Source organism: Neofelis nebulosa, chromosome 17, assembly GCF_028018385.1.
Source record: "Neofelis nebulosa isolate mNeoNeb1 chromosome 17, mNeoNeb1.pri, whole genome shotgun sequence".
NCBI classification, from domain to species: domain Eukaryota; kingdom Metazoa; phylum Chordata; class Mammalia; order Carnivora; family Felidae; genus Neofelis; species Neofelis nebulosa.
Window position 1 is genome coordinate 9,183,807 of NC_080798.1, and position 16,022 is coordinate 9,199,828.

A 16,022-nucleotide genomic window follows, 5' to 3' on the forward strand; every position below is an offset into this window, starting at 1 on the left:
TCGTGGACTCCAGCGTCCCGAGGAGTGAAGAGAGCAGGGGCCTCGAACCTGTTGGTCTAGAAAAGGAGGCAGCTCCAGCCTGGATTTCTGGGTCTGAGGTTGGAGGGGTCTGGGGCCAAACTTCCAGGCTTCTGCCCTTCCTGGCAACGCCCTCCCAGGGCCGGGCTTCCAGGATCCAACCCCTATTTATGGTCTGACTCCACGGCCTCACCCTGACTCTGGAGGTGGAAAGAGGCACCTAGCGAGTGGCAGGGAGAGAAGGGCAGAAGCAGAATGGCCACGGGAACGCGCTATGCCGGGAAGGTGGTGGTCGTGACAGGGGGCGGGCGCGGCATCGGAGCCGGGATTGTGAGAGCCTTCGGTGAGTAGGGGGTCTGACTGTGCGGGAATATTGGGATCTGGGAGAGGAGAGACCCTGGGAACGAGTGGGGGTGGGGACCTTCGGTACGGGAGTGGAGATTTGGGTCCTATAAAAACTCATTTTGCAACGCTAATGAAGGAGTAGGCAGTGTTAGCCTGGGGCCTGAGCTTTTGGCAGGTGTCCAAAACTGGTTAGTCCCCTTCTCTGGGTCTCAGTGACTGTAACTACAAAGTCGGTGGTTGGAGAATGTCGCTTGCAGGTTTGGGGTTTATTCTGGAACCCAGGGTTGGGGGCTCAGGAACCCCAGCAGGCACCTGGAGTGGCCAGGGAGAATATGGGTCAAGTCTTCTGCCCTTTGCTCTGGAGGATCGTCATGAGACTTTGGGGTCACGAGGGGGAACCGGAGGGAAGATAGGATAGGCCCCCCACTCCAAGTGGCCACCAGAGGGCACCAGAGGCCTTTGCCAAGGTCTGTGCTGGAGTAACCTGTTCTATTCTCAGTGCAAAGCGGGGCTCAAGTGGTCATCTGTGACAAAGATGGTGAGTGAGCTTCCCTCAGTCCTCACCTCCTCCCTCAGACCCAGGAGTCCTGACCCCCAGCCCCTCCTCCCTCAGACCCAGGAGTCCTCACCCCCCAGCCCCTCCTCCCTCAGACCCAGGAGTCCTCACCCCCCAGCCCCTCCTCCCTCAGACCCAGGAGTCCTCACCCCCCAGCCCCTCCTCCCTCAGACCCAGGAGTCCTCACCCCCCAGCCCCCTCCTCCCTCAGACCCAGGAGTCCTGACCCCCAGCCCCCTCCTCCCTCAGACCTAGGAGTCCTGACCCCCAGCCCCTCCTCCCTCAGACCCAGGAGTCCTGGCCCCCAGCCCCCTCCTCCCTCAGACCTAGGAGTCCTGACCCCCAGCCCCTCCTCCCTCAGACCCAGGAGTCCTGGCCCCCAGCCCCCTCCTCCCTCAGACCTAGGAGTCCTGACCCCCAGCCCCTCCTCCCTCAGACCCAGGAGTCCTGACCCCCAGCCCCTCCTCCCTCAGACCCAGGAGTCCTGACCCCCAGCCCCTCCTCCCTCAGACCCAGGGGTCCTGTCCCCAGCCCCTCCTCCCTCAGACCCAGGAGTCAGGACCTCCAGCCTTTCTCTCCCTGCAGAGTCTGGGGGCCGGGCCCTGGAGCAAGATCTTGCTGGAACTCTCTTTCTTCAATGTGATGTGACTCAGGAGGAAGATATGAGGGTGAGCTGTTCTTGTCCCTGCCTGGTCAGAAAAGTTTCGGCTCAGCCTCATATCAAGGCTTTCCCTGATTCTGCTGGCCATGTTCTGGGTCTCCTGGGAAGGTTCTCCTTTGTATCTTCCTTCTTCAAGGCTCTTGTCACACGAGTCACGTAGATCAGAACAAAAACATCCCTCCCAGTGGATCTCCAGCTGTAAGAGCTTTTCCCTTCTGCCTCTGGGGTTTTTAAGTTAACTTACTTATTTTGAGAGAGAGCGAGAGCACGGGCACGGGAGGGGCAGAGAGAGAAGGAGGGAGGATCCCAAGCAGGCTCTGCACTGACGTGGGGCTCGAACCCAAGAACAGAGAGATCGTGACCTGAGCCATGAGAGTCAGACGCTTAACCGCCTGAGCCACCCAGGAGCCCCTCTATCCCTTCCCTTTAGTCAGTGTCTCTCCGATGTCCCCACCGCCAACCCCCACCCCCATCCCAACACCCCTCCCCCAGGTCTCTGGAGTCATGGACGACAGTGTGAATATACCCAGCCCTCTGCTCTCTGGCATCCCTGGCTTCCTGTCCCCTCGGCTGTCATCCTTAGTGACTTGGGGGAGTCCCCCACTTCCTGTCCCCTCGGCTGTGACTCCAGCTTCCCCCTCCCCATCTTGCCTTTGGGAGTCCAGGCTTGTCAAGCCTGGGTGCCAGTGCTGCTCCCTTACAAGATGTCTTTGTCCTCAGGTCCTCATTTCTGAGACCATCCGCCGATTTGGCCGCCTGGATTGTGTGGTCAACAACGCTGGCTACCGTGAGTTGTGAGGCCCAAGGCCATTCTCCGCTGGTGTCAGCCCGCTCCCTGGCTTCCCGTCCCTTCCTCCCGTGCCTCAGTTTCCCCTTTGTCTTCCCCATCCCCTCTCCGTCCACTTGGATGGGGTGGTGTAGCTCTGGAATCCTCGACGCCTGGAGTTTTCATCCCGGCTCCATTCTCTCCCTGCCGTGTGCCCCCAGCCCTGTGCCCTCACCTCTTCAAGCCTCAGTTCCTAGATTTCTAGAATGGGAATGCCGATAATGATCATTACTGTTGTAGCGCGGTTGGGAGTCAGGTAAACCACCCAGCCTTGTAATTACGAGAACCATCTGGGGCAAACAGCTTCCGTCTTGTAGCCTGACATCATCGTCGGCCCTTCCCTCCGCTGATGACTGGAAAGACACACTCATGCGTGTCGTTTTTAGGTCTCAGTGTGGTGGCTTTGAAGGTAAAATGCCATCGGCTTAATAACTACCTTTCATAAAGGGTCCCAAATGTTGGCAAACCAAGGCTCATGTTGGCATCCCTCATGTTGGCAAACCAAGGCTCAGCGAGGTGAACTGATGACACTGAGGGCACACAGCAAGGCCATGATAAGAGAGACACCTCCCCCTCCCTCCCCCCCATGCCTTGCCTGGCTGAGCAACTTTAAGCAAGTGGCTTACCCTCTCTGGGCCACATTTTCCGCCCTATATTGTAAGGATCAAGATGTCAGATAACCAGTTCATCCTCTCTCTCTGTGCCCTTTGTGCGGTCAAGAGAAACTTAACGAGTGCCTCCTATGTCCCAGGTTCTCTCCTAGGGACTGGGGAGTTAGCAGTGAACAAAAGAGACAAAACATTCTAGCCCTCGTGGGGTTTACATTCTAAAGTAAGAAAACAGACCGGAAAAGACACGGTGAATCCTCCTTGTTTGTGGACTTCGTGTCTGTGAAGTCACCAAGCCGCAAGAACAGCTTCTGTGCCACCCCAGGAACCACTGAACCTTCCAGGTGTTCGTGGAAGTGGCAAAAACTCAAATTGCCTGTAGTGCGTGTACCCAGTTGAAGCCAAACAAGGAAGACCTGTGCCCTCTGATTTCCCATCTCAAACAGAGAGATGCCCAGGGGCAGACACGGGTGCAGTGCACAGAGCTGGCTGGCTTAGAACCCCAGTTTTCGCACCTGTGTGCCAGGCAGCCTCAGGTCAATCGCTTAGTGCTTTTTTTTTTTCTCCCTAATGTTTATTTACTTTTGAGAGAGAGACAGAGACAGAGTGTGAGCAGGCGGGCAGGCGAGGGACAGAGGGAGGGAGACATGGAATCCGAAACAGGCTCCAGGCTCCAAGCTGTCAACACAGAGCCTGATGCGGGGCTCGAACTCAGGAGCTGTGAGATCATGACCTGAGCCGAAGTCAGCCACTCAACGGACTGAGCCACCCAGGCACCCCTGGGGTCTGTTTTCTAAGAGCGCGAATCCAATTCATGAGGGGGTCCATCCTCAAGGCTTAAAATCACCTCCCCTAGACTTCACCTCCAAATGCCACCACACCGTAGGTTAGGATTTCAACACACGAATTTGGGGCGGAGGATACATTTAGTCCATAACCTTTACATAGTATGATATAGCACGTGACTATTTCCCTTAAGAGCAATGGATCGGTATTCGCTGATTCAGTATTCGCTGGAATTTTATAGACCGCGACTGCCTCTCATAATGAGAACCCACTGTCTATACTAGCACGGTTAGTGGTGATACAGGCTATGAAGAAATTGGGGCGCCTGGACGGCTCAGTAGGCAGAGCACGTGATCTCTGGGTCGTGAGTTCAAGCCCCATGTTCGGAGTAGAGCTTACTTTAAAAACAAAACAAAACAAAGCAAAAACAAACAAACAAACAAACAAAAAAAACCCACAAAAAACGATTGAGGGCCTAGAGAATGGCAGGGGCTGTGTTAAACAGGATCCCGTGTGGATTCTCTGAAGATGTTTGAGCAGATCCCTGAAGGAAGCAAAGCCACAAGCCCTAGGCCCCTGGGGAAGACAACCCAAGAGTCCTTCAACTTTCCACCCGCCATATTGAGTTTTCTACCCGCCATCCTGGGTTTTCTTCCCCTCTGTGCCTTCATCCCCCGTCTCCTAAAGCCTTTGGAGCATTCAGGGTGCATTCCTCCCACTGCCTGTCTTGCCCCCCTGTTCCCACTCCCCTATCTCTCTGACTCCTTGTCTTCTGAACATTGATTTTTCTGTCCCTCTAACCACTACCCCTCCCCCCACCAATTCCTCCTATTTATTTAACAAGTACATTTTGGTGCGAAGCGTCGGGCACAAATACTGACTCAGGACACATTTTAATTTAAGATTTTATTTATTTTGAAAGTGAGAACCAGCGGGGGAGGGGAAGAGAGAGGGAGAGAGAGAGAGAGAGAGAGAGAGAGAGAGAGAGAGAGAGGGAATCTCAAGCGGGCTCCGTGCTGGCAGCACAGAGCCCAACGAGGGGCTTGGACTCATGAACCGTGGGATCGTGACCTGAGCCGAAATCAAGAGTTGGTCGCTTAACCAACTGAGCCACCCAGGCGCCCCCAAACTCTTGAAATTTCTAAGCCCAAGAGCTACATGTTATCCTTATTCTGTAGATGAAGAGACCGAGGCACAGAGAGGCAAAGGGACTGGCCCAAAGTCACACAGCCAGGAATTGGCAGGGCTCATATTGGAGCCTGCGTCTGCTGGCCTGAGATTGCTTTTTGATGAATTGTTATGCAACCTTCGTTCCTTTTCAAGATCCCTGACCCTCTTGTCTGCCACACTGCCACCCTGTGACCCCTCCCTCCCATACCCCTATTTCCCTTCCCTGGTTTCTGTGTCACTCCCTCATTCTCTCTGTCTCTCTGTCTCCCACCCCCACCCTTAGACCCGCCTCCACAGTGGCCCGAGGAGACCTCTGCCCAGGGCTTCCGGCAGCTGCTAGAGGTGAACCTACTGGGGATGTACACCCTGACCAAGGTGAGGGCTGCAGGCCCGGGTGGCCTCCTGACGATGAGATTGTCAGACCCACTTTCCCTCAGAGCAGAACGTTTCCTCTGCCTCGGTTTGATCTGACTCCAAAAGGACTCCGTTCTTTGTAGAAAATAGGTGGGTGCAGACCCCTGTTAGAACTGACCGCGTGGCTACGCAGCCCGGTGTCCTTGAGGACCTTCCAGAAACTTCCTTTTAAATTTTCATTTTTATGTATTTATTTTTAATTTATTTATTTTGAGAGCGAGAGAAAGAGAGCAAGTAGGGGAGGGACAGAGAGAGAGGGAGGGAGAGAATCCGAAGCAGGCTCCGTCCGCACTGTCGGCACAGAGCCCGACGCGGGGCTCGAACTCACGAACCGTGGGATCGTGACCTGAGCCGAAACCAAGAGTCAGACGTTTGACTGACTGAGCCAGCCAGGCGCCCCAAGGACCTTCCAGAACCTTCCAAAGTGCTGTGCGGATAGCCTTGAGGGATGTTAGGAACATGGGGGAAGGGGTTGAGACGGGGAGTCTGTGATAGGCGGTTAGAGCTCTGTCACCCTATGGAGAGCAGTGGGTCACAAAGAGCTTTTCTGTGTACCATCCTGCCTTCTGAACCTTCCCATAGTGGCCTCCTGCTTTCCATCTCAGTTCAAACCCCACCTCTTCAGAACCTCCTGTCCTTCCCGGCCACCCTGACTTACATGGCACCCACGTGTACGTATTCATCCTGTGCAACAGCTTATTTTTTTAAGTTTACTTATGTATTTTGAGGAAGAGAGAAAGCACGAGCGGGGGAGGGGCAGAGAGAGAGAGAGAGAGAGAGATTGAGAGAGAGACAGAATCCCGAGCAGGCTGCTTGCCCAGCACAGAGCCCAAGGCGAGGCTCGGATCTCCCAAACCGTGAGATCATGACCTGAGCTGAAATCAAGGGTCAGACTCTTTTCTGAATGACTGAGCCACCCAGGTGTCCCCGACCCCTGCCCCGCCCCGCCCCGTAACCCTTTTTGGTTCATTCAATGAACATTTATTTAGCACCACTAGGTGTACTAAGAGCTGTGCATGCAGCAGGGGACAAACATCCCTGCGCCTGGGGAGCTGACCCTGTAGGGGGGAGACAGGCGGTAAGCAGGTAAATAGAACATAATGTCAGGGCGGGATTCGTGCTGTGCAAGAGAGATGATGGGCAAGTGTAAACGCTGTTTTATATAACTTTGTATTATGCCGCTTTGCAACCATGCACAAAAGCAGAGAGATTGTGCACCGAATTCCATGTGCCCTGTCACCCAGCGCCAGTCATCACCATTCTGTCGTTCTTGTGGACCCCTCACTTTTTTTCCCCTCTTTTAGTTATTTATTTATTTGTTTATTTGTATGTATGTTTGTTTGTTTATTGCCGGAGTATTTTAAAGCAAATCTCAGACATGTTTCACCTGTAAGTAATTTCGTCTGTATCTTTACCAGATGAGGTTTCGTTGTTGTTGTTGCTGTTCTTGGGTTTGCTTTTTTTTTTTAATGTTAAAAAAATTTTTTTTAACGTTTATTTATTATTGAGAGACAGAGAGAGACAGAACATGAGCGTGGGAGGGGCACAGAGAGGGGGAGACACAGAATCCGAAGCAGGTTCCAGGCTGTCGGCACAGAGCCCGCCGCGGGGCTCAAACTCACAAGCCGTGAGATCATGAGCTGAGCCGACGTCGGACGCTTAACCGACTGAGCCATGCAGGCGCCCCTTGTTTTGTTTTGTTTTGTTTTGTTTTTTCGGGTATGTGTGTACAGGGTGGGGTGGTCAGAAGACTTCTTTGAGAAGTGACATTTAAGCCAGACTTCAAGAATGTGTGTGGGGCAGAGCAATCCAGCAGAGGAAAAGCCAGTGCAAAGGCCCTGGGGTGGCACTGATCAGGGTATAGGTGATCAGTGTGGAGTGTGGAGGCCAGTGTGACTGAAACAGGGTGAGCAAGGGGGAGAGGGCCAGAGGTGAGGGCAGAACGGGGGCAAAAGGGCCTAGATCATATCGAACCTTGTCAGGCTGGGTGAGGACTTGACTTTGACACTTGAGCCTGAAGGCAACGAAGTGAGCTCCGTAAGCGGAACTGGCGCCCTCTGGTGGCCGCATGAGGAACAGGCAGGGGCGAGGGCGGAGGCCTTGGGCCCAGCCAAGGGGTTGACCGGATGGTCCAGGCCGGTGATTCGAATCCCACCAGGCTCGTGGCCGTGGATTTGGTGAGAACTGGTCTGCTTCTGGCTCCCTTTCGAAGCTAGAATGTCAGGATTTCCTCGCAGACCAGATGTGCGGGTGGGCTTGAGACCGAAAGGCGTGGGGTTTGGGTTTGTTTCCCCCACCCCTACCCCCACCAACTGGTAGGACTGAGCTGTCATCCACTGTGACCCGGAAGCCTGGGGAGGAGCGGGGGTGGGTGGGGGACCTTTTGCGTGGGGCGGGGGGGGGGGCGGGGGGCGCCCACCCGATGTCTGAGTGGGATTCTCGGGCCTGGGGTGAGAGTGGAGGCCTGGAGGCTGGAGTTGGTCGGAAAAGCCAGTGTAGACAGAGAGGGGAGGAGGCCCCGGAGTGGGCCAGGGGTCACGGGTGTGGGGAAACTCGGGCGCCGACCTCCAGGTCTCACCTGAGATCCAGGCGAAGTGGTTCCGGGCTGCTGGGTGTCCTTGCTTCACCCGTGAACCCTCGTTCCTGTGCCTAACTTCTGTTTGCCACTGAGATTGCCACCCCCGTACAATTAGACACACATAAACATCAGCCCGTAAAGGGCATATTGTATATACACTGAAACCTTGGGTTGCAAGTGACTCGTCCCGCGAGCGTTCTGCAAGACGAGCCAACCTTCATTGATTCGTTTGTTTGGAAGACGAGCAAACGTTTCCAATAAATTTTAACTTGATAAACGAGCGATGTCTTGCATTGCGGGGTCGCACGTGGCGCGGAGCACGATCACGTGATGACGGCTGAGCCGCTGGTGCTCGAAACCCCCTTTTGGTATTCAGGTGCCTTGGACCACAAGCCTGTTTCTGGAACGAACTAGGCCCGCGGCCCAAGGTTTTACTGTATATAGTATCTCAGTATATAGTATCCAGTTCCCAGCGTTTCCAGAGAGAGAGGTCTCCCACAAACGGCCAGATTTCCGGTTGCTCTTGAAAGGGTGGCACGCGGGACCCCCAGGGGGCAGAGGGACAGTGTGCGACATGGGGCACGGCTCTCCATGGTACCCCAGTCCCCGCCTCTCCCTACTGAGCGCCCTGACTCTGTTACCCGTGAGCGGCTGGTACGGAATCCTCTTGGGGGAGTCAGCGGCCCAGATCCGAGGCCCGCCTGCCGCAGTTCCCCGACACTTCCTCCCTGCAGCGTGGCCAGCCTCTCGATCTCTCTGCGCCCCAGGTTTCTCACCTGCAAAATGAGGCTCATCGTGGTACACGATTCGCGGGGCTGTTCTGCGAACCAAGCCAGAGTAAATTGCATAACCCCCGGAGCCTCTAGAACATGCCTGGCACCGAGTTTACCGCCTGCACATTTTTATTGCTTATCGCGAACATCACCCCGTTCTGTTTCCTGTGGCCAAAGTATCTAACTCAGGTTGAGGTCACCGAGATACATGTTGGGCAAATGAAGCCTGGCAGAAGGGAAAAGGCGAGGGTTGAGCTAAGCCCTGAGTGGGAGGGAAGGAAGCGGAGAAGTAGGGCACAGGGTGTTTCTATTCACAAAGGAAAGAGTGTGCAAAGGCCCTGGGGCAGAAACCACTGGGATGTGTTCCAAGAACGAAAGACAGTCCTCTCCGTCTCCACTGCCAGCTTAGCAATTAGAAGCATTTTATTAAACTGCCCCTGCCATCCCCTACCCAGACATCATATAATTTCATCAGTGGGAACTTCATAAACTCTACCAATGGATTATAATGTTTACTGATTTTTGTTGACATAATTTAAGACTTACAAAATATTGTCAGTACACCCAGACTCCCCATTGTCAATATTTTATCCTGTTTGCTTTATTTTCCTACCTCTTCTTGAGGGTAAATCGCAAGCATGATGTCCATTTACCCCTCAGTATTTTGGGGTGTATTTCCTAAAAACAAGAACATTCTCAGGCGCCTGGGCGGCTCAGTCGGTCGAGCATCCGACTCTTGATTTCGGCTCAGGTCATGAGCCCAGGGTCGTGGGGTCGAGCCTTGCGTTGGGCTCTGTGCTGAGCTCGGATCCTGCTTAAGATTCTCTGTCTTTCTCTCTCCCTCCCTCTACCCGCTCACTGTCTCTCTCTCTCCAAAATTAAAAAAAAAAAAAATAGAGTAGTCTAGGGGCTCCCGGGTGGCTCAGCTGGTTAAGCATCTGACTTCCGCTCATTCATCTATTTATTCACCAAATCCTGAGCATTCGGTAGGTGTCGGGCAGCGTTGTGGGTGCTGGGTGATGGTGGTCTTTGCCCTTGTGGAGTTTCCAGTCCCGAGTAGTCCAGTGTCCGTGCCTAAATGCAGAGATGAGTTTCTATGGGTGAGTGTTTCGTGCTAGGAAGGAGACACGTCTGGGTTCTGGGAGGTGTGTGACAGGGAGCCTGGCTCCTTCTGGGTCAGGGTGGGCTTCCCGGAGGAAGTCAAAGACGAGCAGCGTTAAATGGGGGGTGGGGGTGGGGTGGCCCTCCAGGTTGGGAGCAGCGGGGAGGAGACCCAGACCTGCAAGAGCCCGGGGGGTCTTTGATGTGGCTGCACGTGAGGTGTAAGTGTTCCTGGCAGAGGGACCGGCCTGTGCAGAGGCCGGGCAGGGAGAGAGCCTGGTGCCGTCGAGGGGCTGAGTGGAGGAAGGGGTTGTCGGGTAGCGGATCACAGGGGGCCTGAGGGCCATGCTGAGATGTCTGGTCTTTATCTCAGGATCAGTAGGGAGCCATGGGAGGTATTTGAGCAAGAAAGTGACGTAATGCCGTTAATACTGACAGATCGTTCAGGTTCAGAGATCACTCTGGGGGCACCTGGCTGGCTCAGTCGGTAGAGCTTCCAACCTGACCCCAGGGTCGTCAGTTCGAGTCCCACATTGGGTGTTGAGATTACTTTTACTATTTTAGTTTTTATTTTTATTATCTTTTTAAGTTTATGTACTTATTTGGAGAGAAACAAGAACCACCAGGGAAGGGTCAGAGAGAGAGGGTGACAGAGAATCTGAAACAGGCTCTGTGCTCACAGCACAGAGCCTGGTGCAGGGTTTGAACTCACAGACTGTGGGATCATGACCTGAGCCGAAGTCAGATGCTTAACTGACTGAGCCACCCAGGCACCCGTAAAAATTGTTTTTTAAAGATCACTCTGGCTCTTGCATGCAGATCAAGTCAGAAAACAAAGTGTGGCGGGTAGGAAAACAGGAATTAGGAGACAGTGGCAGGATACCTGGGTGGCTCAGTCGGTTATGCGTCCAACTTTGGCTCGGGTCATGATCTGCCAGTTCATGTGTTTGAGCTTAGGCTCTGTGCTGACAGCTCAGAGCCTGGAGCCTGCTTCGGATTCTGCATCTGTCTCTCTGTGCCCCCTCCCTTGCTCGTACTCTGTCTCTCTCTCTCTCTCTCTCTCTCTCAAAAATAAATAAAATTTATTTAAATTTTATTTAAAATTTATTTTAAATTTAATATATATATAATATATTATATATATATATATTTATATATAAATATAAATTAAAATTTATTTTAAAATTTATTTAAAATTTAAATTTTATTTAACATTTTAAAAAATTAAGAAAAAAAAAAGGAGACAGCAACATTTGTGCAAGTAGAAAGAGGTGGCCTTCAAGGCCCCTGACATGGTCTGGCCCCTCTTCCTCCTCCGACCTCACCTCCGGCCACAGTGGCCTTGTCGAGCCTAACAGGCAGGTCTGTCCTGCCTCGGGGCATTTGCATATGCTGTTCCTTCTGCCTGGCCCAGACTTCTCCAAGACCTCCCCACAGCTCCTGCCTGAACACCCTTTTTGCAACCGCACCCAGCCCAATAGTCTCATTCTCCTCATCTTGCTTTACTTGTTGTTCCTTATCCCTGATCACATTCTAGCTCATTCCATTAAGCACTTTTACCTGTTTGCTGTTACCTCCCCCCAGAATTTGGGCTCCACGAGGGCAGAAATCTCGCCCCATCGCGTTTCCTGTGGTATCCCCGGCACCTACCACAGGACCTGGCACATACTAGGGGCCCAGTGAATGTTTGCTGAGCGAATGAATGAGGTGGAGAGAATCTTCCGAAATTAAAGAGGTCCTTAGAAAGCGCAATGGCCAAGCTTAGTGACGGATCGGATAAGGAACTTTGGGACAGGGAGGGAGGAGGCTCTGGAAGGCCCTCAGGTCTCTGGCTTGAGAAGCTGGGTAGGAGGGGACCCCATGTCCGAGGCTGGAAATGAGGGAGAGAGGCAGATTCTTGGCGACGATGGAGGGGGTTTTGCACTGGAGACAGACAGACGGAGATGCCCCAAGGGGGCAGGTCAGGAGCTCCAGAAGGCAGTTCCGATGTAAACGGGAAACCAGCAAAGCGGGGGCTCCCCTGGCAGAGCTCGGAGAGCAGACCCAGGAACCCCAACACTTAGGGGAAATGGGAGTCAGGCCAGAGCGTGGCTGCACAGCCAGGCTCTCCTGGGCAGGTGTCCAAAGGGAGGCCAATAAGGTTCCAGCTGGTCCTTGAAATGGCTACACTGATGCGTGCTAGGTGACCTTGGTTGGGAGCGGGGTGGGGGTGGGGGATATGGGCCAAGGAATGTGTGGGAGGGCTGAGCCGGGGTCACAGGGAATGTGCCACAAATATTTGTTGAGCGTTAGCTGTGTGCCCAGTGCCACAGCCCTCAGGGACCTCACATTTGCCAGGTAGGGGTGGGGAGGAAGTTCAATACCTAGGTGGAGAGTGATAAGGTTTACAAAAGAAATGGGAAGAAGAAAGAAAGAAAGGAAGGAAGGAAGGAAGGAAGGAAGGAAGGAAGGAAGGAAGAAAGAAAGAAGAAAGAAAGAAAGAAAGAAAGAAAGAAAGAAAGAAAGAAAGAAAGAAAGAAAGAAAGAAAGAAAGAAAGAAAGAAAGAAAGAAAGAAAGAAAGAAAGAAAGAGGCAGGGGCGCCTGGGTGGGTCAGTCCCTTGTTTGGTTGGTTGGTTGGCTGGTTAAGGCGTTGACTCTTGATTTAGCCTCAAGTCATGATCTCAGGGTTCAGGAGTTCAAGCCCTGTGTCCTACTGTTCGCTGACAGTGTGAAGCCTGTTTGGGATTCTCTCTCTTCTCTCTCTCTCTCTCTCTCTCCCTCTCTGTCGGCCCCTCCCCTGCTTGCGCCCTCTCTGTCTCTGGCTGAAAATAAACAAACTGTAGAAAAAAAATTGGAAACAAAAAATAGGCAGGGACGGGGCCTGGGGTAGGGGTTGGGCAAGCCCAGGGCTGAGGGAGGGAAGGTTCTGAGGCTGATGAGAGAGGGGGGAGAAGGAAAGGATAGAAGTGTGGGTGGTGCCTGAGAAATTGGGAGGATCAGAATCCCCCCCCCCCCGCCCCTGCCCAGGGCCCACATACTCCTGGCACTTACGCTCATATTATCTCCAAGTTATTTTCCTTTTGTTTCTCTCTCTTTTTTTTTTTTAATGTGTATTTTATTTCTGAGAGAGAGAACATGAGGAGGGGAGGGGCAGAGAGGGCGGGGGACAGAAGATCCAAAGAAGTCTCTGCACCCACAGCAGTGAGCCCGACGCGGGGCTCGAACTCACGAACCGCGAGATCACGACTTGAGCCGAAGCCGGGCGCTCACAACCGACTGAGCCCTCCGGGTGCCCCTTCTCTTAAAGTTCTTACCACTCAGAAATTCTTTTTCTTGGTTACGGGTTTTGGTCCCTGACTGCTCACTGCTGGGCCACGAGTGCTGGCCCTGACATCATCACAGTGACAGTCCCCTCTGTCCCCTGGTCAGTCTCCTCACCTGGAAAAAGGAGCTATGGATAGTCCCTCCTTCTAGGGTTGTCCTGAGGATTAAATGAGTCAATATGTGTGAAGAGCTGACAACAGGGCGGGGCACGTAATAGAGCCTCAACAAATTCATTCATTTCATGCAAAAGATATTTGTTGAGCAACTATTATGTGACAGACACCTTAGCACTTCAGTTCTGAGCACACTGGAATGGCTGGTCACCCTAGGGGTGAGTCCCCTGGCTATCTCAGGAAAAGTATTCCAGGCAGAGGGAACAGCAAACGCAAAGGCCCTGAGGTTGGAAGGCTCAGGGTGTGTTTGAAGCTACAGTCCTCAGAATAGGTGGAGGCTGTTTTTGAGGGAGTGGAGAAGGTTTGAAAGGGCTGGTCGGGTGGGGCATCTGGGGGGCTCAGTCGGTTGAAGGCCGACTCTTGGTTTCAGCTCAGGTCATGATCTCACAGTTCATGAGATCGAGCCCTGCATCGGGCTCTGTGCTGACAGTGTGGAATCTGCTTGGAATTCTTTCTCCCTCCCCCATCTCTCTCTTTCTGTCCCTCCCACTCACCCACTCTCTCACTCTCAAAGTACTCATTTTTAAAAAAATTTTTTAAAGGTTATTTATTTTTAGGGGCGCCTGGGTGGCTCAGTCGGTTGAGCGTCCGGCTTCGGCTCAGGTCATGATCTCACGGTTTGTGAGTTCGAGCCCCGCGTCGGGCTCCGTGCTGACAGCTCAGAGCCTGGAGTCTGCTTCGGATTCTGTGTCTCCCTCTGTCTCTGCTTCTCCCCCGCTCGTGCTCTCTCTCTCTCTCAAAAATAAATAAGCATTAAAAAAAAATAAAGTTTATTTATTTTTGAGACAGAGACAGAGCATGAGCGGGGGAGGGGCAGAGAACAAGGGAGACACAGACTCCAAAGCAGGCTCCAGGCTGTGAGCCATCAGCACGGAACCTGACTGCAGGGCTTGAACTCACAAACCATGAGATCATGACCTGAGGTGAAGTCACCCAGGCGCCCCTTTAATATTACGTGGCAGGAACAGGTCTTGCCTCCGGCCAGCTCAGCCGTCAAAGGAAAGAGAGGGGAAGGATAGAATTTGAGTTTATTCAAGGTCATGTGTAGTCCAAGAGCTGAGAGACAGAGAGGGAGGGAGGAGAGGGAGAGAGAATTAGTTTAGGGGCCTCCAAGGAGGTAGGGAGCTTCATGAAATGGGGTGCATGTCACGAACTCCCCCCCCCCCCATCACATTCGGACCACAGGGCTTCCCCTCATGGATAAAAGAGTCTCCTCTCATTTTTGCAAAATATGCGGCCATCTTGCATTTTCCTGTCTCGACCTGGACAGGAGTCTGAGTAACATACAAAGACCCAGAGTGGGGAGACAGAGACCTAGAGAAAGGGGGACAGGGATGGGAAGGAGGACAAAGACACAAAGGATGGGGGAGAGGGAGAGGAGTAGTAGAGGTGAGGCAGAGAAAAACGCCTTCCAGGCATGGAGAGACTCCTTAAGCACTGAGACCCTGGGGCAAACCAGTGAAGGTGCTCTCTGGGGTTCTGGAATGCTTTCCCTACAAGGCACAGAGACCCAAGCAGTGAACATACCAGAGATGGCCATTGTCCCAGACATCAGGGTGTGTTTCAGTGTGGCTGGGGGCAGCTCTAGGGGCTCAGGTGACTTACTTGGCCTTCTGTCTCCCCAGCTTGCCCTCCCCCACCTGCGGAAGAGCCAGGGGAACATCATCAACATCTCCAGTCTGGTCGGGGCCATTGGCCAGGTCCAGGCAGTTCCCTATGTGGCCACCAAGGTACCCTGCCCCTTCCTTCACTCCCCACCAGGGCCTCCAAGGACTTCAGCCCTGAGGCATGACAACCTACAGCCAGTGCCTCCCAAGAAACAGAGCCTGGGGCATCCCATAGAAGCCCTCAGGGAAGGCATGGCTACCCCATTCTGAGGCCCCAGCTTGACACCCCCTGGTTGGAGGAAAGAACAGGAGGAACCTCAACTTCCCTGGACTGAACTCTCCCCCACATCACCTTCCGCAGGGGGCAGTAACAGCCATGACCAAAGCCTTGGCCCTGGATGAGAGTCAATATGGCGTCCGGGTCAACTGGTGAGCGGCTCCAATGGGCGGAGAAGGCAGGAAGTGAGCCCACGAGGCCGTGTTTGTGGCACACTTCCCTGATCCCCTCTTCTCCCTCCCCACAGTATCTCCCCAGGAAACATCTGGACCCCACTGTGGGAGGAGCTGGCCGCCGCCACGCCTGACCCCACAGCCACAATCCGAGAAGGCATACTGGCCCAGGTAGGAGTGGGGGGCCAGAGCCATGTGGTATGGGAGGCTTCGGGTGTAGCAGTCAGGCGGGGGCTTCCCTTGATCTCCTTTTTCCCTTGTCTCTCCCCAGCCCCTGGGTCGCATGGGCCAGCCAGCTGACGTGGGAGCGGCAGCCGTGTTCCTGGCCTCTGAAGCCAACTTCTGCACTGGGACTGAGCTGTTTGTGACCGGGGGTGCCGAGCTGGGGTACGGGTGCAAGGCCATTCCCGGCACCCCCTTGGAGCCCCCCACCAACCCTTCCTGATTTCTCACGTTTCCACTTGGGCCTTCCTAACTAGGACTCCCAAATTTCAGCTTCGACCCGCCTGCTTCTTAGATGCACACCCCAACTCTAGACATTAACTCCACTAACCAACGTGCCAAACCATCCCTCCCCCCCCTCCCCCCCCCCCCCCCCCCCCGCAGGTTCCCATAAAAGTAGTTTGCAGCCAGAAGGAAGAAGGCTTCATGTC

At 53.7% G+C, this 16,022-nt stretch overlaps 1 protein-coding gene across 2 annotated transcripts; it reads left to right on the plus strand.

Moving 5' to 3' along the window:
• Positions 1-53: 53 nt before the first annotated feature.
• HSD17B14 (hydroxysteroid 17-beta dehydrogenase 14) lies at positions 54-15,939 on the plus strand. Of its 2 annotated transcripts, XM_058708795.1 has the most exons (9): positions 54-361; positions 863-901; positions 1,504-1,586; positions 2,300-2,366; positions 5,253-5,344; positions 14,938-15,042; positions 15,281-15,348; positions 15,444-15,540; positions 15,641-15,939. In XM_058708795.1, exons 1-9 carry the CDS (start codon positions 274-276, stop codon positions 15,812-15,814), a joined length of 813 nt encoding a protein of 270 aa, XP_058564778.1. In that variant the 5' UTR covers positions 54-273; the 3' UTR covers positions 15,815-15,939. The 2 variants fall into 2 exon arrangements, with proteins under 2 accessions (XP_058564778.1, XP_058564779.1); XM_058708796.1 differs by lacking the exon at positions 863-901.
• The last annotated feature ends 83 nt before the right edge of the window (positions 15,940-16,022 follow it).

Excerpts from the sequence above, each read along its gene's own strand:
- HSD17B14 (XM_058708795.1), top strand. The coding sequence starts at position 274 with ATGGCCACGGGAACGCGCTATGCCGGGAAGGTGGTGGTCGTGACAGGG. Across the intron at positions 1,587-2,299 it reads CTCAGGAGGAAGATATGAGG|GTCCTCATTTCTGAGACCAT; the intron begins GTGAGCTGTTCT and ends CTTTGTCCTCAG. Across the intron at positions 2,367-5,252 it reads GGTCAACAACGCTGGCTACC|ACCCGCCTCCACAGTGGCCC; the intron begins GTGAGTTGTGAG and ends CCCCACCCTTAG.